At 40.9% G+C, this 25304-nt stretch overlaps 1 protein-coding gene across 1 annotated transcript; it reads right to left on the bottom strand.

The window, feature by feature from the left end:
• Positions 1-791: 791 nt before the first annotated feature.
• Positions 792-17089, bottom strand: LOC102822976 (cytochrome c oxidase subunit 5A, mitochondrial-like). The gene is made up of 4 exons (XM_006866475.1): positions 16978-17089; positions 5950-6066; positions 3686-3807; positions 792-905 (listed from the first exon to the last, which is right to left on the bottom strand). Exons 1-4 carry the CDS (start codon positions 17087-17089, stop codon positions 792-794), a joined length of 465 nt encoding a protein of 154 aa, XP_006866537.1.
• Positions 17090-25304: the final 8215 nt, after the last annotated feature.

The following is a 25304-nucleotide window of genomic DNA, read 5'->3' as shown; positions in this document are numbered from 1 at the left end:
ATTCACTATTGAAACTTACAAATCTGATCCCCATCTATTTTCACCAGACAAGATGACAGCTATTCAGTGGGGACTCTTTCTTTTCCCCCATACTCTTAAACTAAACTTCCTCTTGAAAGCTTGTATGTAGGCCAGTCACTTTGTGCCTTTATTGCCCACTCATTTTAGGTAGCCAATGTCTAAGTTGCCTGTCCCTATCTACCCTGTGTACAGAGCAGACAGCATTGACACTTGATGTGAAGACTCATACCCTCTCTTTTATTTAGAGTAATCACTGCTCTGAGCATGGTCAGGTTCATCATGAAGCTGTACCTTCTGTCACTGTAGCTGTTCCAGTCTGCTTGTCCTTTTTTAGTGGGAATGTCTCACCTCATAAGGTTCTGGATGGGACTCAGGATTCCACCTAAGGTCCTATACTCTGTAAAGGCTTTGCACAAGGCCTATTTCACTGGGCAAGTTGTAGAACCCCTTTGAGGTATTCCAAGGGCTGTGCTCTTTAGCAACGGAAAATCTGAGTGTGGGTATACGTTGTTGTTGTTGTTAAGTACTGAGTCAGTTCCGGTTCATAATGACCCTGCACAGGGTTTCCGAGGCTGTAAATCTTTATGGGAGCAGAAAGCCTCATCTTTTCTTATTCTTTAAGCTGTTCCTTATGTTTTTATTTTAAAACTCATGTCCACTACTCTAACAAAGATATTAAAAAGACCCTACACTGAAATGTCCCCATGCCATTCCTCTCCTGACTTGTTCCGGGATGTGTTTGTTGATACTGCTTGTTTACCTGGTAGAGTTTACACTTTGTCAAGACCCAGTTCCTCTGGAGTGGAGATCCCCAATTCATTTAAAGTTGGTCTAAGTTCCTGGATGACATAGGGGTAGATTTCCTTATGAGGTCCTGCTTTGTCCTGATAGCAAAAAGAAAATTAGGCTAGTGAATATAGATCACCTACTTTAAGTGAACACATTTATTAAATAAAAAGGTTAACTTATTTAGATACAATTCCAGTTAAGTTTCTAATACATTTTGAGAATAAGTAATTGTAAAATGGTTAGAACTGAATCCAGAGAAATTTGAAAGCACTGAGTTACTGGAAAAGAAGGAGGTGATGACAGAATTTTGTGAAGGTAATTAAATGTGCACAGCAGGCTACAGGAATAATTACGTTAACACAGGAAAAGTTTTTTTTAATCTGTCTCCAATTTGAGACCCTAACTGAATTAGCTACCAGCGCTGAACAGATTGAGAGCCTACAGAACCCTTAATTGTCTTACACATTGTAGATAAGGTAATGCAGCATTTGTCCCCTTACAGACCTTGAGCTTCTTTCATTATGCATGTCTTTTCAGAAAAATGTACTTGGAGATTACATATTTTCAGAACAGGAGAGTTTTGAAAAAAACTTACCAGAACATGCAGTTATACCTCTACAAGGGAACTTTAAAAACTTCATGGAAAATAGAATGGAAAGACAATTTTTTTCAATGAACTTTTTGAAGCCCCCTTGTGTTACATGCATAGGTTCCTCAGGGGTAACTACTAAAATTAAAAATGAAAATCCTTGTAGGCATACTTCGTTTTATTGTGTCTTAAAAAAAAAAACCCAAACAGAAACAAAAGCAAACTGAAGGTTTGTAACAACTCTGCATTGAACAAGCCTACCGGTGCCATTTTTCCAATGACATGTGCTTACTGATTAGTGTCTTTGGGCCACATTTTGGAAATTCTCTCAATACTTCAAACTTTTTCATAATGCTGTTATATACTGAATCAACTACAGTATAATGTAAACATAATGTTTTATGTCTGGAAAAGAAAAAATTTGTGGTGGCTCACTTAATTGCTGTGGTCTGGAATAGAACCTGCAACATTGCTAAACCAAACCCAACCCACTGCCATAAAGTCAGTTCTGTATCAGAGGGACACTATATAGGGTTTCTTAAGGAGCTCTGGTAACGTATGGTTACGAATTGGGCTGCGAACCGCAAGGGTAACAGTTCGAAACTATCAGCTGTTCTGTGGGAGAAAGATGAGGCTTTCGGCTCCCGTAAAGATTTACAGCCTCAGAAATCCCGTGCAGAGTCGCTATGAGTAGGAACTGACTCCATGGCACACCACCACCACCACCAAGACTGTCAATCTTTATGGGAGCAGACAGCCTTATTTTTCTTCCACAGGGGGCCAATGGTGTGAACTGCTAACCTTATTGTTAGCAGTCTGGTGTCTACCCTACAGTGCCACTAGAGCTCTTTGCAGGATTGCTGAGGCAGGCTTGTATTTAAAAGTCAATTTATTTGTTCAATCAAATGGGGGAGGGGAGATGGTATATGAATGAGGCTTCAAAAATTTATGGAAATGTTTCTTTTTTTTTTTTTTTAAATCTTTTTATGGTGAATTGGGTGAAAGTATTTACAGAGCAGATACAAACCACAAGGCTGGCAGTTCAAATCCACCAACTGTTCCTAGGAAACCCTATATAAGGTTGCTGAGTCAGAAATGATGCAACAGCATTTAACAACATTTGGCTGAAGGTTGAGTCATGGGGGTGAGTTCATTTCTAGACCTGAAGGTGGGGTGACTAAGGGCCACAGTCTCTCAGATAAGACTAATTTCTCTTTTTTAAAAAATAATTTTGAGTTTTATTATATATTTTGCTCCCACTCCCTCCAGGACCTTCTAATGTGATCCCATTCAAAGCAATTGATAGTGTTAGCTGGGGACCACCTAGTTCTTCCAGTTTCAGGGTGATGGAGACTGATGTTCATGTGGCCCACTAATTCACTGGACTAATTGTTTCCATGTGCCTTGGGTTTTCTTCTTCCCTCTGGACAAGGAGAGACCAATAAATGTACCTTATAGGGTCATCGAGACCCCAGTTGCCAAAGTAGTGTGTGGAACCTGGTCTTTGTGGACTATGCTTAGCCAATAGACCTTGGTGTCTCTCCCCAAGACCATGGTCCTGAGCCCCCAGGTTCAGTGACTCATTCTTTCAAAGTGTTTCATTAAGTCTAAGAAGTTTTCATAACTTTGTCCCCTGTATTCATTTTCATATATGAACCTTTTTAAATAAAAGGAAGTCATAACATACACCATAATGTTTTGGTTATACATCATGAATATTTTCAATGTCAAACATACAAAATTAATAGTTGTGTAGTAATACACTGCTCTGGGAAGTTCCATCTTAAGAAACCTTCTTATTTCTTCATATCACATTTAGCAGAAAGATGAATACCCTTATAGTTAAACAACATATATCCTTAATTATTTCCTTAAGATGAATTCTCAAGTGGAACTGCTAAGCAAAATGGTAGCATGCACAACCTGTAGGTCCTTGATAGATGCTCTCAAACTGCAGAGGGATTGTGACTGCAATGCACATTATCACAAGCTATATCGTTGTTATTGGGCACCACGGAACTCTTGTGACAGACAGAACACCCCACAGGATTTTCTCGGCTGGGATTTTTATAGCAGAAGATTACCAGGTCTTTCTCTGAGGAGTCACTGGGTGTTTTCAAACTATCAACCTTTCTGTTAGCAGTCAATCACTTAACCATTGCACCAGCAAAACTCCTCCTTCTAGCTAGATAAGAACTAATGTTAGGAATTTAACCAATGTCCAATCACAGAATATTTGATACCTAGATCGACTTCCAGAACAACTTTCACAGTTATTTCACTGACCTTAACAACCTCTAGGATGCGAACAGCACTAGCAAAATCATTTAACCGTCTGCATGCCCGCAAAGCAGCATCGATGATTTTGGGTTCTGGAACCAGATCATAGCCAACAAGCGTGTTCATCCCTGTCAAATTAAAAAGAGGGGCCATGTTAGCCTGAAATGTCCTAACTTCAACTACAGCTTAGTTGTCTATATTTTTATTGAATCGTGGCCATGCTTTGTGTGGAGCCTCTATTTGTTATAAAGATCGTTAGCAAATCTAGATGGGAAGATCACAGTGAGTTGGTAGAAAAGAACTATGCAGCAGCATACAGATCAAGAAAAAAGAGAGAGTTCTCTTGAATGCAAATACCGTTTTCATAATAATTAGCTGGTTTCTATTCAAACAAGAAGCCACTTTCAACTCACATCTTTAACTCTTATGCAATGTATATACTTCAGTTGCTTTAAAACAGATTTGATTGGAAAAGAATCTAAAACCGCCAGAAAAATGCTGAAGGGGAGTTAATGAACCCCAAATGAGGACATTAAGGAGATATTATAAAGAAACATTAGAGCACAGAATCAGAAACATTCAACCAAAAAATGATTGGGCATGATTGCTTTAGGCTCTGCACAAAATGACACATCATAAAATTTAAGATTCGCTTAATGGGAACAAAGAATTGCTGTTCTTTTCATTACCTCTACTCAAGACTATTCATTAAGAATTTTCCTGGGTGCAGCATAATGGAGCCATTACATTTCCTGCAGAAGCTTGAAGTACTTTAGGTTTCTTGCTTTCATTTATTTAAAAATATTTAAATAAAGGACACCAGTGAACAAAATGCTTGAATGTAGGCAGAGATGAAATTACCAAACACTTACAATTAGTGACTAGCTTTAATCATTACCCACTTTAATTTTTAAACCTCTCATTGTGAATTGGGTAAAAATTTACAAGAAAGATCAGCTTTCCATTTCACAATATATACACATTTTGTTTCATATGTTTGGCTGCAATTCCCAAAATGTGACATCACTTATCCCACACTTCCTCCCTGTGTTTCCTATTTCCATTCCTCCTCCTTTCTGCTTTTTTTTTTTTTTTTTTTTTAAAATAATGTTTTTATTGTGTGTTGAGAAAAAGTTAACAGGGCAGATCATCAGTTTTACATTCAATATATCATACAACTTGTTTCATAACAATGATTATAATCCCCTCCATGTACCATCAGTTAACAGTATTTCTCTCTATTCATTTTAGCTCTCTTTTTAAAAACACTCAGGCATATATAATAATTTACACCAGCACAGGGCACATTCTGCAAGTCTGCTTCCTGGTCGCCAGTTCTTAGTCCTTCTCTTCCCATGAATCTAGCTGCTCACTCCTCTCTCCATGTTCCCTTCTCTGCCTACATCTCTGGTGTCGCTCCTTTCTGAATTCTTCTGAACATTGTCCTTGGGTAAATGCTGCCCTTTTGATCAAGTGGTTGATTATTTTTCAGTACTCACTTTAAATGGGCATTTACAATTTAGGTCAAAAAAGTTCCTAGCTATTTACGTTGTTGTTATGTGTCGTGGAGTTGGTTCTGACTCATAGCGACCCTGCATAGGGTTTCCGAGGTTGTAAATCTTTATGGGAGCAGACATTTATTCACAGTATTCACATCTTAACTGAGAATAATAATGGGGGGGGGGGGGGGGGGGGTAATCCACTTCAAACCCAGATAAGAGAACCAAAGAGCCACTTATTATCCAAACTGATGCTCACTCTCACATATTATAGCAATGGTCCTCTCTCAGCCAGGCGTTGAGTCTGCTGCCCGAGGAACATCTGGTAATGTCGGGAGGTCATTTTTGGCTGTCTTAAGTGGGGTAAAGGATGATAGTAACGTCTAGTGAGGAGAGGTCAGAAGCTGCTTATCATCCTACAGTCCTTCCCCCAAAGAAATATCAATGGTGCTTGCTTTGGTGTGGTCCTGTGGGTTAATGTACTGGATTGCAAAGTCAGTTTGAACACCAAGGTCGGCGATTCAAGCTCACCAGCTAATCCTCGGAAACCCTATACAGTGTTGCTATGGGCTAGAATCAACTCAACAGCACTTAATAATAACAACATATAAGAAATCCTGGGGAACCCAAAAATTTCCTAATTGCAAGTTGCATGATGAAATCCAATTTTACATGATGCAGGCTTTAAAAATTGTTGCTTTTGATAAGGTACTAGAAGACCATTTGATATTGCTATACCAAATCAGACAAGTATACTTAGGTTCTAATTACCTTTACGCAATTCCCAGGCATCGATATTTGGCTTGTTGAAGTATGTCACCCAGCGAGCATCAAACTCCTCATCTGTCTCATGAGAACCATGGGAGTAGCAGCGAACTGACTGGATAGCTACAACAGGGGGAAAAAACAGTAACAGTGCTAAAAACAGTATTTATTTACTGCATTAAATTTTAAACCTGTAATTTGTGTAAGTCAAAAGGTATTGCTACTAGGATTCCAGTTTATACATGCACAGGTTTATTCCAAACAGAATGTATTTAAATATGGTAGGATGGCTACACATCTGTCCTGGTAGAAGTACAACCAGAAAGCTCCTTAGAAACACATACTTTGGACATATTATTAGAAGGGACCAATCCTTTGAGGACATCATGCTTGGTAAAGGAGTTGGCAGTAAAAAACGAGGAAGACCCTCAATGAGATGTATTGAAACAGTGGCAGCAACAATCGGCTCAAATGTGACAGTTGTGAGAATGGCGTAGGACCAGGCAGTGCTTTGTTCAGTTGTGTACAATTCCATGGCACCTGACAACAACAACAACAGGATGGCTGCATACAAGTTCTCCCAGTAATTAATACACTTGCTTTAGTCTTGCTAAGGTGTCTTCAAAAGAGAAAAAAAAAGAATACTTTTTGTGCCATGGGAAAACCAATTTTGAGATCCAGGTTAAAAGCAAAACTTTAATAAAACCCAGTGAACACCATCTCAAATCACTGAAGCTTTGCAACAAGTTTATGCCCCACAAAAAACATTTCTAAGGAAGGTCAGGTAAACTTTGAAGTTGGGATCTCACATGGTTCGGCATTTTTAATTTTAAGGGAACATCTTGGTCTCAATATACTTTCAGAAATACAAACAATTCAGCTAGGTTCAAGAGCTGCTCATTTCATCAGTCTTTTAACAATATTGACGCTAATGAAGATCATTTTATAGAATGAATTATACCCAAGGACTAAGCTTGGATATAAATCAAGAGCTCAAGATGCAATCACAACAGTGGATCTGAGGGGATCTGCTGGGCCAGTTAAATTCAAGTCAGTTCAGAAGTTATAGCAACTGTTTTTTGGGATCTCTTGATATAGATTTTCACTAAGAACAACTATGGGGACTTATCGACAAGTTTTTTAAAAATGGAAAATTGTATTGGTGAGAAAAAGGCCAGGAAAGATGCATCCAAGAATTTGTTTTTTCATTCTTTGAGGGTAGCAAGGGCTCTGTCCTTATGAGAATCTCACTGGGAAAAGCAACTTTATCCATTCTACAAATCTGGTCTTACTCCTTTAGGCTTCTTTTTGTTCCCCAAACTCAAAGAACACTGAAAAGAAACACAAAATGAACCCCTCAAGGATGCCAAAACTGCATTTTGACACGGTGTAAATCAGAGTGCAGAATTCTTAAGCGAAGAGTTGGAGAGATGGAAACAGTGCCTTGAGAAGGGCAGAGATCTAGGTGGAGGATACATAGAAGACCAATAGCTTCACATTTTGTTATGTTTATTTAATAAAGGTTTGCATGATTTTAAAACAATATATATATACATTTTTATTTACTCTCATGTCATGGCAGGTCGAATAAAATAAATCTCGTGCTGATATGAAAGCTATCTTTAGCAAAGAAAAATAGGAACAAAATATTATATATGTATCTTTTCCCTAGTGGAGTCCTGCTGTGGTGCTGGAGGATAAGCAAGGGACTGCTAAGCTCAAGGTTGGTGGTAATTCAGAACCAACTGGATGGCACTTAACAACAAGAACAAATATCTAATGCTAGCAATGATTTCCTGTGGGAAGTGTTTCTGTTTTATCAACAGTGGTTATATGTGGGAGAGAAAAAATTTATTACTTTATACATATTGCTTGAATTTTTACAAGCAGAGTGTTCATGAAAAATAATGTCCAATTTAACTTTTAAACAAATTTATAATACTCAATAAATTTCTAAATATTGTATGTTCTCCATTAAATTATATTTCTAAATAAATTACTTATCACAACAAAGCCATAGTAATTTTAGATACCCTAAGGAGGAACATGCCCTCTAATCTACTCCCACTGAAAGTGTTTTTATAAGATTTCTAAGAAGTGAGATATTTAAATATAACACTATGAGGAAAATCGGCTTTTCCCCCCTCACTTTAGCATTCTGCTCTCAATCTATGTTCTCTTTGTGTTGTTGTTAAGTGCTGTCGAGTTGGTTCTAACCCATAGTGACTCTGTATAGGGTTTCAAAGGAGCAACTGGTGAGCTTGAAGCGCGGACCTTCTGGTTCAGAAGACTTTGCAGTCCAGCGCATTAACCCACAGCGTCACACCAGGACTCCTTTCTCTCTGTGGTATCTAAGAAAAGCCTTCCTGTTTTTCTGTCAAGGGGACACTGAATCGGGAGTTGGAAAAGCTGGATTCCTTCTAAACAGTTCTCTAATGAGGTGGGGTAAATAGGAAAATTTATCTTTGGGTCTTAAGAGGCAGAAGCAACACAGCCAAGTGCTCAGATACCTTTCGGCTTTTTCTTTACTGCCCCACTCATTAATCTTGGAAAAATTAGCTTATTGTTTCCTATCTGTAAAATGGAAATACTATAATACCTTAGCAGACTGAGTGTTAAATATAAAAAAAGCAAGTAAAATCAGGACTTATAAACATTCCCCAAATTATATTTCTTGTTATACTTAAATTACCACCTTAGCTATATAGCAAAATATCTATCATTAGGCCGCAGAGATTTCAGCACAAACCTCAATCTTTCCAGAGACCTGTATTAGCTCCACAACAAAGTAGGACACGTATATAAAGGACTTGAATCAGCTGTTTTCATTTCCATGACAAGAAAAAAAATGTATTTGATAAATGAAAATATTGAAAACGATATGCATAAATTACATCTCACAACAGAGCAATAGTATGAATCAGGCTGCTAACCTTAGGGTCAGCAGTCTGAAACAATCAGCTGTTTCACAGGAGAAAGATGAGGCTTTCTGTTCCCGTAAAGATTTACAGCCTCAGAAACCCTGTACAGGGTCACTGTGAGTTGGAACCAACTCCATGGCATATAACCACCACCACCACCAAGGAGGAACATGCCCTCTGATGTATTCCTACTGAAAAAAACAGTGTTTTTATAAGATTTCTAAAAAGTGAAATATTTAATAGAACATTGTAAGGAAAACAGGCTTTGTCTTGCTTCAGCATTGGGCTCTATCTCAATGTATATTGAATAAATTTTACAAGATTAATATTTACATTTAATATATCAGAAAACATATCTTACAACAACCTTCTAACCCACTGTTTTCAAGACTTTATAACATACATTTTCAAAACCTAAAGCTGCCCTTAATTCTTAAATGGCACCACTTTGGAAGATAGTTTAACAGTTTCTTATCAAGTTAACATCTATCATATAGCCTGATTCAACTAACTATTTGCCTAAGAAATGAAAATATATGTCCACACAGAAATGTGTATATAGCAGCTTTATTTATAACAGCACAAAAGGAAAACATCGAATGCCCATCAACAGTTGAATGGATAAACATATGAAACATTACTTAGCAACTGGAAAACAAAAAAACCCTATTGCTACAAGCCAACAACATATATGAATTTCAAAGACATTACCTGAAAGAAGCTAGACATATGAGTACATAGTATAGATTCAATTTAGAAGAAATTCTAGAAAATGCAAGCTTATCTATAGTGACACATAAGGTAGATCAGTGACTGCTTGGGGTAGAAGATAGAAAACAGGCAGACTAAAAAGAGGCACAAGGGACCCGTTATGGGGGAATGGAAATGTTTTTATTTTGATGGTGGTAGTTACATAGGATGAATCTAGTAGCTGAATATTGAAAGTGCCTGACTGCTAATCGAGATGTCTGTGGTTGGAACCTACCAGCTGAGCTGTGGGAGAACTATGTGGCAGTCTGCTTCCTCCATATAGATCAGTCTTGGAAACCCTATGGGGAAGTTCAGTTCTAACATAGAGTCACTAAGAGTTAGAAATGACTGGACAGCAATGGGTCAGGGGGTCACATGGGTACAAACTTTTGTCAAAACTCAAACTATACACTTAGTATTTTACTATATATAGATTCATATCTCAATAAAGTTTATTTAAAACACATTGAGAAAAAGTAAAGAACAAACTGGATTTTATATGACAAATTTGGACAGAAATACTTCTCTTAGAACAGCATATGAGTTCTCTCGTGTGAAATCACTTCAGAATTAATTTTGCTTTACAATAAATAGATGCATCTGGGAAAATCTGAACATTTTATGGCCACTGGCTAATGTTTTCCCCCGTGGTTCTATCTAGAAATCAAGTCATAGCTAAGAATCCTTTCTACCAAATATTATTATGCAACTTCAGAGGTATGATTTATCCTCGAGATGTCCCCTAATCCATATTTTTCGTTATAACTTTGATAAAAGATGCTAGATCCTTGAAGAATATGACATTGAAAACTCTGAACCCACTCATTGATATACTTACCTGGAATTCAGGAGTGCACCCCATTCAGTGTTTACAAACTGAGTTGCCTGTGAGAATTTCAGGCCCAAAGATTAAAATGCTGTAGGTCTGGCACATCCAGCTGCCACATTTAAGACATAGGGCTTCGTGCAGATCTAATGGCTGTCTTCATGGGGGTCTTCTCCCAAAGACACAGCTAATAAACTAATGATTCGATATGAAGAATAGCTTGAGGACCTGAGACTTGAACAATGGGTTTTATAAGAACAGGTTTACCCTGCTTTATAATGTCAAAGGAGGCAACTGCATGAAGACATGAGATTCAAGCCCTGATGCTTAATTTTCATCTTAATGAACTTTGCCCATGCTCCCTCCTAACTTTACCAATTCTCTTACTCTTATCCTTTTAAAACAAAATATTGTTCCACCAAATAAAGCACCAATCCAGTTTGAATAAACAGGCTTTTGTCAGTAAATGCTTCTTGAGCTGAAGTGTAATACATTAGCGGTTTTTATACTTGTGCTTTCTCCTTGGGAGAAATGGGTAGGGTGAAAAGAACTTGAGCTTTTGGGGTGGACTAACATGGGTTTTAATCCTGGCTCTAGCATTTACTGGATATGTGATTGTGCAAGGTAATCTCAGCTTCCTTATTTTTAAAATAGCATAGTGGCTTAAAAATTGGGTTGCAGCAGTTCAAATCTAATAGCCACTCAGCGGGAGAAAGATAAGGTTTTCTACTCCAGTAAAAATTTACAGTTTTGGGAACCCTATACAGGGTCACTAGGAGTCCTCGTGTGGTGCTGTAGGATAAAGCACTGGACCACAAAGTCCGTTTGAACCACAAGGTTGGTGGTTCAAACTCACCAGCTGTTCCTTGGGTTGCTGTGAGTCAAACTGACTCGATGGCACTTAACAACATGAGTCAGATTAGACTCCACAGGAAATAACCACAGTGCCTTGAAGTCTGTGATGACTGAGATTATATATGCAAAACACCGTGTGCTTTTGCCTCTTTTCTGCTTACTCCTTCCCCAACTATAATAGTTTATCTTTCCTCATAACCATAAAGGAGTCCGGGAGTGGCACTGCAGGATACTGCACTGGACTGCAAGGACGGTTTGAACCACAGGTTGGAGGTTCATATCCACCGCTCCTTGGAAACCCTATACGACTCAATGACACTTAACAACAACATACCCATAAAAGCAAAAGTTTCCTGGTAACCACTTTCTTTTGCTTACTTTGGCTTTGATTAGGTATGTGGTAGCTTTGTTTTGTTTTCTGTGAAAAAGATGACCAGCAATGATTAATGGATCACTTTTAATGACTGATCACTTCCCTTCCGAGAGTTCTAATTACAAATTGGTTGTGTTCTCAAAAATCCTTTATAAAACAACTTTTTGGAATACCAAACCCTGGGAGCACACATCCCTCCAAGGAGGGCAAAATCAGACTCTCTTGTTATTAAGTGCCATTGAGTCGGATCTGACCCATAGTGACCCTGTACAGGATTTCCGAGGAGCAGCTGGTGAGCCTGAACTGCCAACCTTGTAGTTCAAACAGCTTTGCAGTCTGGCGCTTTAACCTGCAGCACCACACTGTATTCCTAACTCCCGTAATGAATAGGTAGAGCAGGATCGATACTCTTAGCTATGGAAATGCCCCCTTACATGCTTTTAACTGGTCATGCTATAGGATAAGCACTGGGTTGCTAACTACAAAGTTGGTTGTTCAAACCCACCAGTGGCTCCGTGGGAGGAAGATACGACTGCTCCTGTAAAGATTTACAGTGCCAGAAACCCAGTATAAGGTGGCTGTTGGAACTGACACGATAGCAGTTGGTTTTGGATATATAAACATTAAGGAGCTAGGGTGGCACGTGATTAAGAGCTTGGCTTCTAGCCAAAGGATGGTGGTTTGAACCCACCTCATGCCTCCTTAAGAGAAAGACCTTGCCATCTGCTCTGGTGTTGTTGTAGAATGCCATCTAGTAAAGACTAAACCCTAGAAACCTTATTGGGCAATTCTACTCTGTCGGTCAAAAGGGGTCACTATGAATAAAAAGACTTGGTAACACCTAATAATAAAAGTTGTTATTATTGTTAAAGTTTCGACTGTGACCCTGTATAAGGTTTCCAAGGCACAGCTAGTGAGTTTCACCCATCAACCTTGTGGCCAAATGCGTATCCTACAGCACCACACCAGAACTATTGTTGTTAAGTGCCATCGAGTGGGTTCCGACCCATAGCGACCCTGAACAGGGTTTCCAAGGCTGTAAATCTTTACGGGAGCAGATCGCCTCATCTTTCTCCCGCGGAGCAGCTGGTAGTTTCGAACTGCTAACCTTGCAGTTCGCAGCCCAATTCGTAACCACTACGCTAAGGGTTTGAAATCCTGGGTAACACAAGTAGCTTTTTGTTTGTTTGTTTTTTTAACATTTTTATTGTGAATTGAAAGAAAGTTTAGAGGGCAGATTATCAGATCTATATTCAACAAATCATATACTTTTTTATTACAATGGTTATAATTCCCTCTATGTACCATCAGTTAACATTATTTCTCCTCTATTTATTTGAGCTCTTTTTCTTTAAAAAAAAAAAAAAAAAAAAAAACCAATACTCAGAAATATGTAATAATTTACAGCATCAAAGGGCATATTCTGCAAGTCTGCCTCTGGGCCACCAGCACTCAGCCCCGCTCTTTCCATGAATCTGGAGTCTTCAGCTGCTCCCTCTCTCTATGTTTCCATCTCTGCCTCCATCTCTGGTGTTGCTGCTTCTCTGGATAAGGTCCTGCATTTTGCTTGTGCTCTTCTCCCTTGATGGTCCTAGGGTCCTGTTTCTGCACTGTAAGATTAACTACTCTCCCATTTTTGTTGCAAAACTTCTACCTTTACAATTGTGACAGTCACAATTAGTTATGATAACAATTACTTGCTACTGAATCATAAGAATCTTAACCCATGTCTTTTTACCAGATCCATCTAGACAAGATGAAGACTATTCAGTGGGGACTTTATCTTCCCCACATACTCTTAAACTAAACTCCCTCTTGAAACCCTGTAAGCCACTCACTTTGACCCTTTATCACTCCCTCATTTTAAGTAGTCAGTGTCTAAGTTGTCTAAGTTGCCCGTGTCTATCTACCCTGTATATAGAGGAGCTAGCACTGATCCTTGGTATGAAGACTTCTTCCCTCTCTGTTGGTATTTTGAGTATAGGTCAAGTTCATCAAATTGTAGCAATTTATACTTGTTTCCTTTATCAAAAAAAAAAAAATTTTTTTTTTTTAAATCTTCCTCTAGCGGAGGTCTGATTATCAAGCCATCGAGGCTAGGTCAAATGGGTACTATCTGCAAGTTTGGGTGTTCTTGTGCGTTTCTCCTCACTTCATATCAGATGGATGCTTCACTAGCTCAGCTCTAGCCCTCTGTGCCTATGTCCTTGTCCATGGGCTCAGGTGCCCCCAGGTCTTACCACATTTCAGACCAACCTGCCCTTTCTCTTCTCTCTCTCATCTTGAGGTCAATGGGATATGGGAGTCTATGGAACATGGCTGAACTCAGCCCATTTCTTCATTGCTGTCTTTCCCGCCTTCCACTCACCAGTAGACCACTGTGGTCGCCAGCAAGCTAATATGGCTGCTTATGTGTTCCCTTTGAGTTTCAGTCTTAGAGGGGGAGCACAAGTAGTTTCTAACTTAAAGGTTAGCAGTTCAATCCCACCTAGCATCTCCATGCTTGAAGAAAGGCCTGGTGATCTGCTTCTGTGAAAATTAACAGCCACGAAAGCCTTATATGGAGCAGTTGTACTCTGGGACACATGAGGTCACTGTGACCTGGAAATGATTCAATGACAATGGGTTGTACAAACATTTAAACACAAACACATCAGCTCCACTTCTATACACATTTCCACCTAGTTGTGAAGCTTCTAAGGCAAGTTATTTTGAACAATACTCAGTGTTTTTATACACCCAAAGATTTCAGAGCAGGAAAAATGAAGCAGCTGTGAAAAATGAGGACAATTTAGAACTGGTCATGACAGAGCCTCAAGCTACAAAACAATTTCTGGTATGTTTTTTGGACATTCAATCAAGCATTAATTTAAAAAACAAAAGAAAGCTGATACATTTAAAAAAAAATTTTTTTTTTTTTTTAATTAAGGGACTCACTAATCCCTTGGTATTAAATTAAGTTAAATCAGATGGCTTCCCATGTAGTAACTGATCAGCTTGGACAAGGTCTAGAGAACAAGTATTTTCTGGTGGTGCCAAGTCTAAAAGTCCTGCTGTAGCACTGTGAGTCTGAACCGCACTTAACAATTTAGCTAGAGAAAACTTGACCTCTCAGGTCAATTCCTCTGGTGCTCTTTTCAAGCATACTATCATTTGACTTTGGGTAGCCTCATCCCAGAATTTTAATCATTTTGGCTTCATTTCCATAAAACCTCTACACTCCTATAGCAACAACAAATCTCAATCTATAATATGAAAAAACTGAAACACATTATAATGAAGCAAACAAGTACTGCCTTAGGCATTTTCTATTTGTAAAGGTTTACATTACCTTACTTAAATCTTACAACTATCAATGATCCCAAGTTTAAAGATGAGGCTACTGAGGCTTGTTAAGTGCCACAATTCCTACTCTTATCAACCCAGTATAGTGTTTCCACGGAGCAGCTGGTGGATTTGAACTACCAGCCTTGTGGTTAGCAGTTCATTGCTTATCCTACAGCGCCACACCAGGACTCCAAGTGAAGTTTTGTTGTTGTTGTTACACACCGTCCAAGGCTGTAAATCTTTAAAGGAGCAGAAACCCTAGTCTTTCTCCCGCAGAACAGCTGGTAGTTTCGAACTGCTGACTGTGAGATTAGCAGCCCGATTCATAAGCACTACACTACCAGTGAAGCTTAAGAAGGTTAAATAACATGTCCAGGGTCACACAAGTAGTTTCAGAAGTAGCTGATACTACTTGTCACTGATACTGCCTCCATGTGGCAAATATTAAGATGTATGGAAAGAAACACATAAAGCTTTTATGGATTACATTTAGGTTGTATATAAATACCTAGGAAACACATGTCTTTAAACTTATATTATAAGAGGAATCTTCTTAAAACTACAATTTGCAAAAAACCTTGACATTCTCCCAACCTGCAACAAAACGTAGGAAGCCTTCCCCAAAATTTATTTATATGAAAAAATGTAATAGCATTTAATTCTTTAACAATTACAGAAAAAGAAACGGGAGTAAAAAATTCTGCCAAACATGATGGGCCAAGCCTACCTTACCAGGGCTAAGAAACAGAAAAAAGGTTCCTTCATTAGTCAAGGAGTCCTGTTTCCTCTTTTGTAAAACAAAGTGGCCTCCATGGTCTCTAGAGTGCATTCAAGTCTTAACATTCTATGACAAATTCTAGAAGACAAAGTTTAAATTGAATGAAGACCAAAAGTCAAACCCACTGCCATGGGGATCAATTCTGACTCACAGCAACCCAATTCTATAGTTGTGATTTAAGCTATAACACCAAAATATCAGGACAACAACATAAAAAAACTGTGTCTGAGTTTCTGAGATGTTTAAATATGCACGCTTTGGGGCTGAATTTCATAATGTAACATACTGGTTTCATGAACCAAGAGCAAAGTGCAATTACTAAACGCACAATCCTGGACACAAAAATCTCTCAGAACACATATTATTAAGGAAAGGTAAAAAAGGAAGACAAAAATTAGCACATGTCAGACCGCAGCAATCAGGCTTGTAACCCGGAGAGAAAAATAAAGCTTCTCCATGTTAGTAAAACCCAGGCTCCCTGATCTGTAATACTCATTTTCCCAACCGTAATATTCTTATCACAGAGCTATCAAGATTCAGGCTTTCTCCCGGCATTCAGGAAACTTGTAAATTAATTGTAAATGTGCTAGAATTAGAAGGTGGCAGAGCATCTAAAATTGTCAGAACGGGCTGTGAAGGTGACACACAAAACGCTATGCGAAAGAAAGGCCTGGTTAAAAAAAAAAAAAAAAAAAAAGTGTATGGTGGTTCACGTGGAAGCATATTGTATCCTAAGGAGAAAGCAGGGTGGGGTGACGGTGCCAGGCTCCAAGAGGGGCCACCCCCGCCGCACCCTGAACGACGCACCCGGCAGCTCAATGTCACCTTCGCCGAGGAGCTGCAGGCCGGCGACGGCCACTCCCGGCCAGGTGACCGCGGGGTCAGTGCTAGGACACGGTCGCGACTCGAAAACATAAGGGGCTAGGTGGGCGCGGAAGCAGTGGCAGTGCCCGGAAGCGCTGCGCCCGCTGCTCTATCCGCCAGAAGCGGATCCGTCCGTAGTGGCCGCGCCATGAAGTCGAGCTGCGGGAGGCAGTGAGAACCACCGAGGTGGCAGCGAGAGCGGCCCTACGGTCACAAGGTACTGCTGCCGACCCCGCGGGGTAGAGGTTAGGCCGCGGGGGCAGCCTGCCCTCGAGTGGCGGCGGAGACCAGGTCACCGCAAGGACACGCGGGAGCGGGCAGTGGCAGGCGGCGACCTTACCGGTGACGGGGCCGGGAGCCGGGGCGGAGTGCAGAAGGCCTCGAGGGCCGGCCCGGGCGGCTGCGGCTGTGGCTGCGGCTACAGCACAGCGTTGGAGAGCGGCGCCCAGCATGACGGCGATGGCGGCACACAGGATAAAGCTGAAGCGAAGCCGGGTGTGAGCGCGCGGGCCGCCCTGGAGCTCACGGGGGCCGGACTCACGCACCGACGTACGCCGGGCGGAGCGTGCAGGCCCGCCCACTGCAGCGCTCTCGCTTCTACGGGAGGGGGCACCACGCGGCCCCGAGCGGACTACGGCGACACGCTGAGGTCAAACCAAGTCGCCGCTTCTCTCTCTCCGCCACCCCCACCCCGCTCCTGGTCGCGTCATCTACAGCGGCCATTACTGAGTAAAATACAGGAAGGCGAGAGGCGAAAGAAGGACACTATGTATGGTTTTTGAGTCCAGTTCAGTACTCCTTAAAATGAAAACGATAACAATAATGACGACGACAAATGATAATAAGGATACTTCTTTGCCTACCAACTAAGGTTTGAATCTAAAATAAGAGAATGAATGGAAAAAGATTGCTTACATATCAGACCTTACAATAAGCTATTACAAATCGGTAAACTTGAAAAAATTAGTTCGAACATTTCACTTTACAGATAGACAAGCTCAGAAATGAGGTTGTTTGCTGGTAATCAACACTCTTTATTCCATATCCCCAGTTCCAAGCATTTTCATCTGAAGATTTCTGGCCAAACGTCCGCCCCCACTTCCTGCTGAAGAGCCCTGAATGTGCAGCCAGCCGCTCTGGAATGGGACTAAAAGTGCCTAGCCCCTTACATCTAATCTGCCTTCGCTAACAACAACATCCAGATTTTGAGACCCTGTGCAGGCTATCGGACCACCTTCCCAGGTCTGAATTAGCCCAGTGCCACCCAGAGTTGAAATGATCGTCTTGACACTCTTTCATTCTCAAACCCTGGGACCATTGAAGAAGCATGGATTGGACATCTAGGCCCCTCTCCTCACTCCTTGCCCTCTCCCTAGAGTGTCAGCAGCTGCCCCGTTTTTCATCTTCAGCAGTGTTCGGGGTATGAGCCTGGCTGGGAAAAGGATAGTTTTTCAAAGCAACTCCACCCCCCTCAACCTAACCAAATGATATTTGTGGAAGCTGTGACTTCTTTGCTGTTGAATTAATATTGCTCACATCTCCAAGACTGGAAGCTCAAAACCCATACCTGTTGTTGTCATTTCTGACTCATAGTGACAGTAAAACTGCCGCTTCCATCGGATTTCTGAGCTGTACTCTTTACAGGACTCTTGGTATGTATGGCGCTGCAGGTTAATGCTGTAGACTGCAAGGTCGGTTTGAACTGCAAAGTCAGCGGTTCAAGCTACCAGCCGCTTCTTGGAAACCCTATGAAGGGTCACTATGAGATGGAACCGACTCTATGGCATTTAATAACATCAACAAAATCTTTATGGAGAAATCCTGTGGTACTGTGGGATAAACACAGAGACTGCAAAGTCAGTTTGAACTGCGTGCATGGTCAGCAGTTGAAACTCACCAGCTGCTCCTCGGAAACCCTATACAGAGTCATCTTGAGTCCGAACCGACTCCAAAACACTTAACAACAACAGCAATCTTTATGGCAACAGATTGCCACGTCTTTCTCCTGCAGAGCACCTGGTGGCTTCAAACTGCAGACCTTTAGGTTAACAGCTGAACACTTAACCAGTGCGCTGCCAGGGTTCCTTAGAAAAAGGTCAGGGCTCCCATAATTGAGACAGCATTGGGTTCAATTGCAAGTGAGTTCCACCTGGTTTCCCTGCTTTCAGACTCTTGCCACTTTGCCTACAGTCCTTTAGATTGGCTACTGAAGTTTTAGTTTTTTCTCTTAATAGTACAATTATGACTGTCATTTATTATGTGGCCACTGTATGGCACCAACTATTGTCCCATATAAGCCTCTTAATGAAACTCAGTGGCTCTGTAGGATAAAAACTATCCTGGATTGTGAGCCATGAGATGGGTGGTTTGAGCCCACCAGTTGCTCTGCAGGGAATGGATGAAGCTTTCTGCTCCTGCAAAGATCTGTAGTCTCAGAAACACTATCCAGGATTGCTGTGAGTCAGAACTAACAGGAAGGCACTTAACAACAACAACAAAAAGCCTCTTTGATCAGAGTTTCTATTTTATGGATAAAGGAATAGACAGGATATGTGCCCAAGAATAATAATTTTTAAAAACCACACAAACCCATGGCTGTTGAATTAATTCCAATTCATAGCAATCCTATAGAGTCATGCAGCTAAAAACTGCTATTTAGAATTGAACTCATATTTGTCTGACTCCACAAACTGTTTTCTTTATCCTACTACCACTGAATTAGCCTTTGTTAGCCTCTTAATGAATGTGGAACCCTCTGCTACCTTGGGGGAAGTTTTTGGCCTTTGTTACCTGTATTAGTTTTCTATTACTACATAACAATTGACCACAAATTTAGCAGCTGAAACAATACCCATTTATTATTTCCCAATTTCCCCAGGTTACAAGTCTAGGCATAAGTGGATTCTCTTCTCAGTCTCAGAAGGCTGAAATCAAGACAGTTAGGTCTGGAAATTGGGGTTCTCTTTCAAGTTCCTTCAAGTTGTTGGCAATAACCAGCTTCTTGCAGTTTAGGACTAAATTTTCATTTTTTTCTTTCTAGCAGTCAGCTGAGAACCATTTATAGTTCTTTGTCATTGATTGAATTACATCCGCCCAAAATATGTGTCAGTTTGGCTGGGCCATGATTCTCAGTGGTTTGGCATTATGATGATCCCCTCTGATGTGATCTGATATCACAAACCATTAAGATTGTGGTGGTGGTGATGTGGCTGTGGAGTCGTCACATAGTGACCCTGTATAGGTTTCCGAGGCCATAAATCTTTGTTGTTCTTGTTAGGTGCCATCAAGTTAGTACCGACTCACAGCGACCCTATGCACAACAGAATGAAACACTGCCTAATCCTGGGCCAACCTCACAGTTGTTGTCACGCTTATCCCAATTGATGCTGCCAGTTGGCCAATCCATCTCACTGGGGGTCTTCCTCTTTTTCTCTGACCCTCCACCTTACAAAACATGATATCCTTCTAAAGCGACCGGTCCCTCCTGACAATATGTCTGAAGTATGAGAGACAAAGTTTGGCCATCTTGGCCTCCAAGGAGCACTCTGACTGCACTCCTTCCAAAACAGATCTGTTGGTTCTATGGGCAGCCCATGGCACCTTCAATATTCTCCTCCAACAACATAATTCAAAGCATCAATTCTTCTACAGTCTTCCTTATTCACTGTCCAGCTTTCGCATGCATATGAAGTTGTTGAAAATACCATGGCTTGGGTCAGGCACACCTTAGTCTTCAAGCTGACATCTTTGCTCTTCAATACTTTGAAAAGGTCTTGTGCAGCAGATTTGCCTAATGCAACACGTCGTTTGATTTCTTGATTGCTGCTTCCATGAGTGTTAGTAGTTGATCCAAGAAGAATGAAGTCCTTGACAACTTCAATCTTTTCTCCTTAAATCTTTAAGGGAGCAGAAAGCCTCATCTTTTTCTTGAGGAACCTCTGGTAGTTTTGAACTACTGACCATGAGATTAGCAGCCCAACTCATAACCACTACGCTACCTGAGCTCCTTAATAAGAAGATTAAGGTTGGGATAGATTCCATCAGTACCCTTAATAGGTGTAAGGGAGATTCCCAGGGGTGTGGCATGCAACACAGTTTATTTTACAAGTGATAAAAGCAGAGAGAAGTGAGCAGAGAAGGGGGCTATGCTATCACCAAGAAAGAAGAGCCAGGAGAGGAGTGTGTCCTTTGGACCTGGGGTCCCTGCGCTGGGAAGTTCAGGGAAAGATTGGTGCCAAAACATGGAGATCTCTGAAGAATGCTGGCCCTTCAACAAGTATCTTTCTTCAGACAAAACTGGTGCTCTGAATTTGGATTTATAGTGTCCTACTGTGGAGTCCCGGTGTGGCACTGTGGTTTAATGCACCACACTGCAAAGCCATTCAAACTGCAAGGTCAGTGGTTCAAGCTCACCAGCTGCTCCTCGGAAACCCTATATGGGGTCGCTATGGGTTGGAATCAACTCGAAGGTACTTAACAACAACAACAACAACAACAACAACTCTGGCACTGTGGGTTAATGTGCTGGACTGTAAGGTCAGTTTGAACTGCAAGGTCGGTGGTTCAAGCTCACTAGTCGCTCCTTAGAAACCCTATACAGGGTCGCTATGGGCCGGAACTGTCTCGAAGGCACTTCCAAACAACAACAACAATCCTGGTAAGGAGTCCTGGTGTGGTACTGAAGGATAAGCACAGGACTGCAAGGTCAGTTTGCCAGAAGGTCGGTGGTTGAAACTCACCAGCTGCTCCTCGGAAACCCTATACTGGGTCACAATGAGTCAGAACCGATTCAATGGCATTTAACAACAACAACAGTCCTGGTGTGGCACCGTGGGATCAGCACTGGACTGCTAAATGCAAGGTTGGAGGTTCAAACCTACCATTCACTCCTCAGAAAGCCTATACAGGGTTACTATGAGTGAGAACTTGCTCGGTGACACTAAACAGAAACAAATGTGGCAATGTAAAATAAGTACGTACTGGATGGTAACTGCAAGGTCGGTGGTTGAAAACCAATACAAGGTCGGAACTAACTCTGCGCCACCTAACAACAGTTTACCAGTCTCCTAAACTGTGAGAGAATAGATTTCCATTTGTTAAAGCCATCTGCTTGTATTTCTGTGATAGCAGCACTAGACCACTAAGACACTCTTAAAGGCCACTTTCAAGTCCTTGACATAGGGCCCTCTCCAGAGGTCCTCTCACAACACTGCAGCTAATTCTTTAAGGCAGCAGGAGAGTATTCCTCTGGCACTTCACCCTCTAGGAAAGACCTCTTCTAGAGGTCTGATTAGGTCAGGTCCTCCAAAATCAACTGATTAGTACCCTAATCCCAGGAATGATCTCCCATCATATTAATAGATTCTGCCTCCCTCTTAAGAGGAGAGATTATACAAGGCATGTATAATCATCAGGACAAGTGAATCTTGGGGTTGCCTCAGAATGAAACCTATCACAACACCTAGATAAAGAGGTCAAGTGTGCTGCTAAATTTACTACCAGCTTGTGTTCCCAGGTCCTAATTGTTCTGCTGCTTAGGGAGGGTGATCCTTACCTGATGGTTTCAGACCACACATCCTGGTCCTTGTCTAAGGCCATCAGGATCTTTTTTCTTTAAATGTCCATCAGGGTCTTTTGGCTCTTCCTGCCCTGAAATCCTTTGCTGATCCTCAGGAGAGGCATCAGCTGGATTCCTGATGCCTCAAGGATGTTAATCAGTTAACAGCCTGCCAGCTTTCTGTTGCAGCCTAGAGCCTTCACCCTGGAAGAGCTGTGAGAAGGCATTTCTCATGCTGTATGCAGGGGGGCAGTAATGACATTACTGAGGATTCTGTGAGGACGAAGACACTGTCCCACCATCTGAATTTCTAGTAAAGGGAAGTTCACATGCAAGAAAAGCTATCTTTTCTGATAGAAATTAAACACGCATTAGGAAAAAAAGTGGATCTCCATTTCAAGGCTGTAAGTGGCCACTGAGACCATTAGTCTAACTGATACTACATTGCTTTTATTTCCTCAGGTCCCTACTTGAGTACTTCTAGTGATGGGGATCTTGCTACTAGACTGCTCTGAAAGTGAAGATGAACAAGAGAAGGCATCCGAGAGAACGGCACTCTGTCTGCTGTTGAGTTACAGCTCTGCTTCCATTAGTCATATGTCCTTAGGAAAGTTACTCCAATTCCTTGAACCATGGCTTTCTCCTCTATAAAATAAGAATAATAATGCAACCTACCTAATAGATTGGAGTCCTGGTGTGGCTCTGTGGGCTAATGCATCAGACTGCAAAGTCGTTTGAACTGCAAAGTCAGTGGTTCAAGCTCACCAGCTGCTCCTTGGAAACCCTATACAGGGTCTCTATGGGTCAGAATCAACTTGACAACATTTAACAACAACAACCTACTAGGTTGATGGGGGTACTTAAAAAACCCCATGACCTGGATGCACTCAATAAACAGCAACGGATGTTCTCTAGCTAAAGTGTCTTCCTGCTGAAAATTGCAGGAAGTTCTTTTCCCAGGGCAGGGCAGGTTATGAGGTGCAGGGCAAGGCATGGAGAGGCAAACAGACAGAAAAGATTATCTGGGAATCTGGCAGGTGATCCTGTAAGAAGACTAATAGGGATGTTGTCATTGTGAAGTGCCATCGAGTCAGTTCCAACTCATAGGGATTCAAAGGTGTGGCTGATGGGTTTGAACTGCTGACCTTATGGTTAGCAATCTAGTGCTTATCCAACAAAGACTCCCAAATAGGGGTATCAATTATGTTCCGTGGAGTCAGTTCTGATTCATGGTGACCCTGCATAGGGTTTCCGAGGCTGTAAATGTTTATGGGAGCAGAAAGCCTCATCTTTCTCTTGAAGAGCAACCAGTAGATTCGAACTACTGACCTTGCAGTTAGCAGTTCAGCTCGTAATCTATAATGCTACCAGGGCTCCTGTCAAACCGGGATAGGAGGGCTCTAATGATACTTTTCCCTCTCCTTCCCCACTCTCACTATATCAATGAGCAAGGATGTTCTTGCAATATTGTTCATTATAACAAGTCCAACCTGAACAATGGAACACTTGTATTCTGTTGAGTCAATTCCAACTCACAGCGACCATGTAGGACATAGTAGAATTGCCCCATGGATCTCACCGGATAGTATACACAGAAATCAAACTGACTAAAGCTATGGGAAGAGATGGTGAAAAAAGCTCAGTATCATCAGCCAAAACAAAGCCAGGGGCAGACTGTGGAACAGACCATCAATAAATCCTATGCAAATTCAGACTGAAGCTGAAGAAAATTAAATCCACAAGAGCCAAAATATGACATTGAATATATCCCACCTGAATTTAGAGAGCATCTCAAGAACAGATTTGATGAACTAAACCGAAGTTTTAATAGTGACTGAAGACCAAGGATGACATCAAGAATATCATAGAGGAAGAGAGCAAAAGTTCATTAAGAAGACAAGAAAGAAGGAAAAGACCAAAATGGATGTCAGAAGAGACTCTGGAACTTGCTTTCCATCATAGAAATGCTAAGGCAAATGGAAGAAATAAAGAGGTAAAAGAGTGGAACAGGAAATTTCAAAGGGCAGCTTGAGAAGACAAAGTTAAATAGTATAATGAATTGTGCAAAGACCTAGAGTTAGAAAACCAAAAGGGAAAAACACGCTCAGCATTTCTCAAGCTGAAAGAATTGAGGGAAAAAAAATCAAGGCTCGATTTGAAATACTGAAGAATTCTACAGGCAAAAGAGTGAATGATGCAGAAAGCATCAAAAGATGATGGAAGGAATACACAGAGTCACTGTACCAAAAGGAAATGGTTGATGTTCAACCATTTCAAGAGGTAACATATGATTAAAAGCAAATGGTACTGAAAGAAGAATCCAAGGTGCACTTAAGGTTTTGGCAATTGATGGAATAGAAGTTGAAATCTTCCAATAAAGTGATGCAGCACTGGAGGAACTCACTGAATATATGACAAGAAATTTGGAAGACAGCTACTTGACCAGATAATGGAAAGATATCCCTATTTGTGCCCATTCCAAAAACAGATAACCCAAAGGAATGAGGAAGCCATTGGACAATATCATTAATAGCACATGCAAGTAAAATTTTGCTAAAAATAATTAAAACAAAAAAAAAACAGCTGCAACAGTGCAGTGAAAGGGAGCTGCCAGAGGTTCAAGCCAGATTCAAAGGAGGATGTGGAATAAGGGACATCATTGCTGACGTCAGATGGATCTTGGCTAAAAGCAGAAATACCAGAAAGATGTTTATCTGTGCTTTATTGACTATACAAAGGTTTTCGAATGTGTGGATCATGACAAGGTATGGATAAAATAGCAGAGTATGAATATTCTGGAAGACTTAATTGTGCACATGAGGAGTCTTTACATAGAAGCAGTAGTTCGAACAGAACAAGAGGACACTGAATGGTTTTAAATCAGGACAAGTTCTTTTACTACATTATTCAATCTGTATGCTGAGCAAATAATCCAATAAACTGGATTATATGAAGAAGAACGTGGCATCAGGATTGGAGGAAGACTCTATAACAATCTGCCATATGCAGATGATACAACTTTGCTTGTGGAAAGCAAAGAGAACTTAAAATACTTACTGATAAAGATCAAAGATCTTCAATATGGGTTGCACCTCAATGTAAAGAAAACA

Source organism: Chrysochloris asiatica, unplaced genomic scaffold (genome assembly GCF_000296735.1).
Source record: "Chrysochloris asiatica unplaced genomic scaffold, ChrAsi1.0 scaffold00092, whole genome shotgun sequence".
NCBI classification, from domain to species: Eukaryota; Metazoa; Chordata; class Mammalia; order Afrosoricida; family Chrysochloridae; genus Chrysochloris; species Chrysochloris asiatica.
The sequence above is the reverse complement of the archived record's forward strand: the minus strand, read 5'-3'. Positions and strand labels throughout refer to the sequence as shown.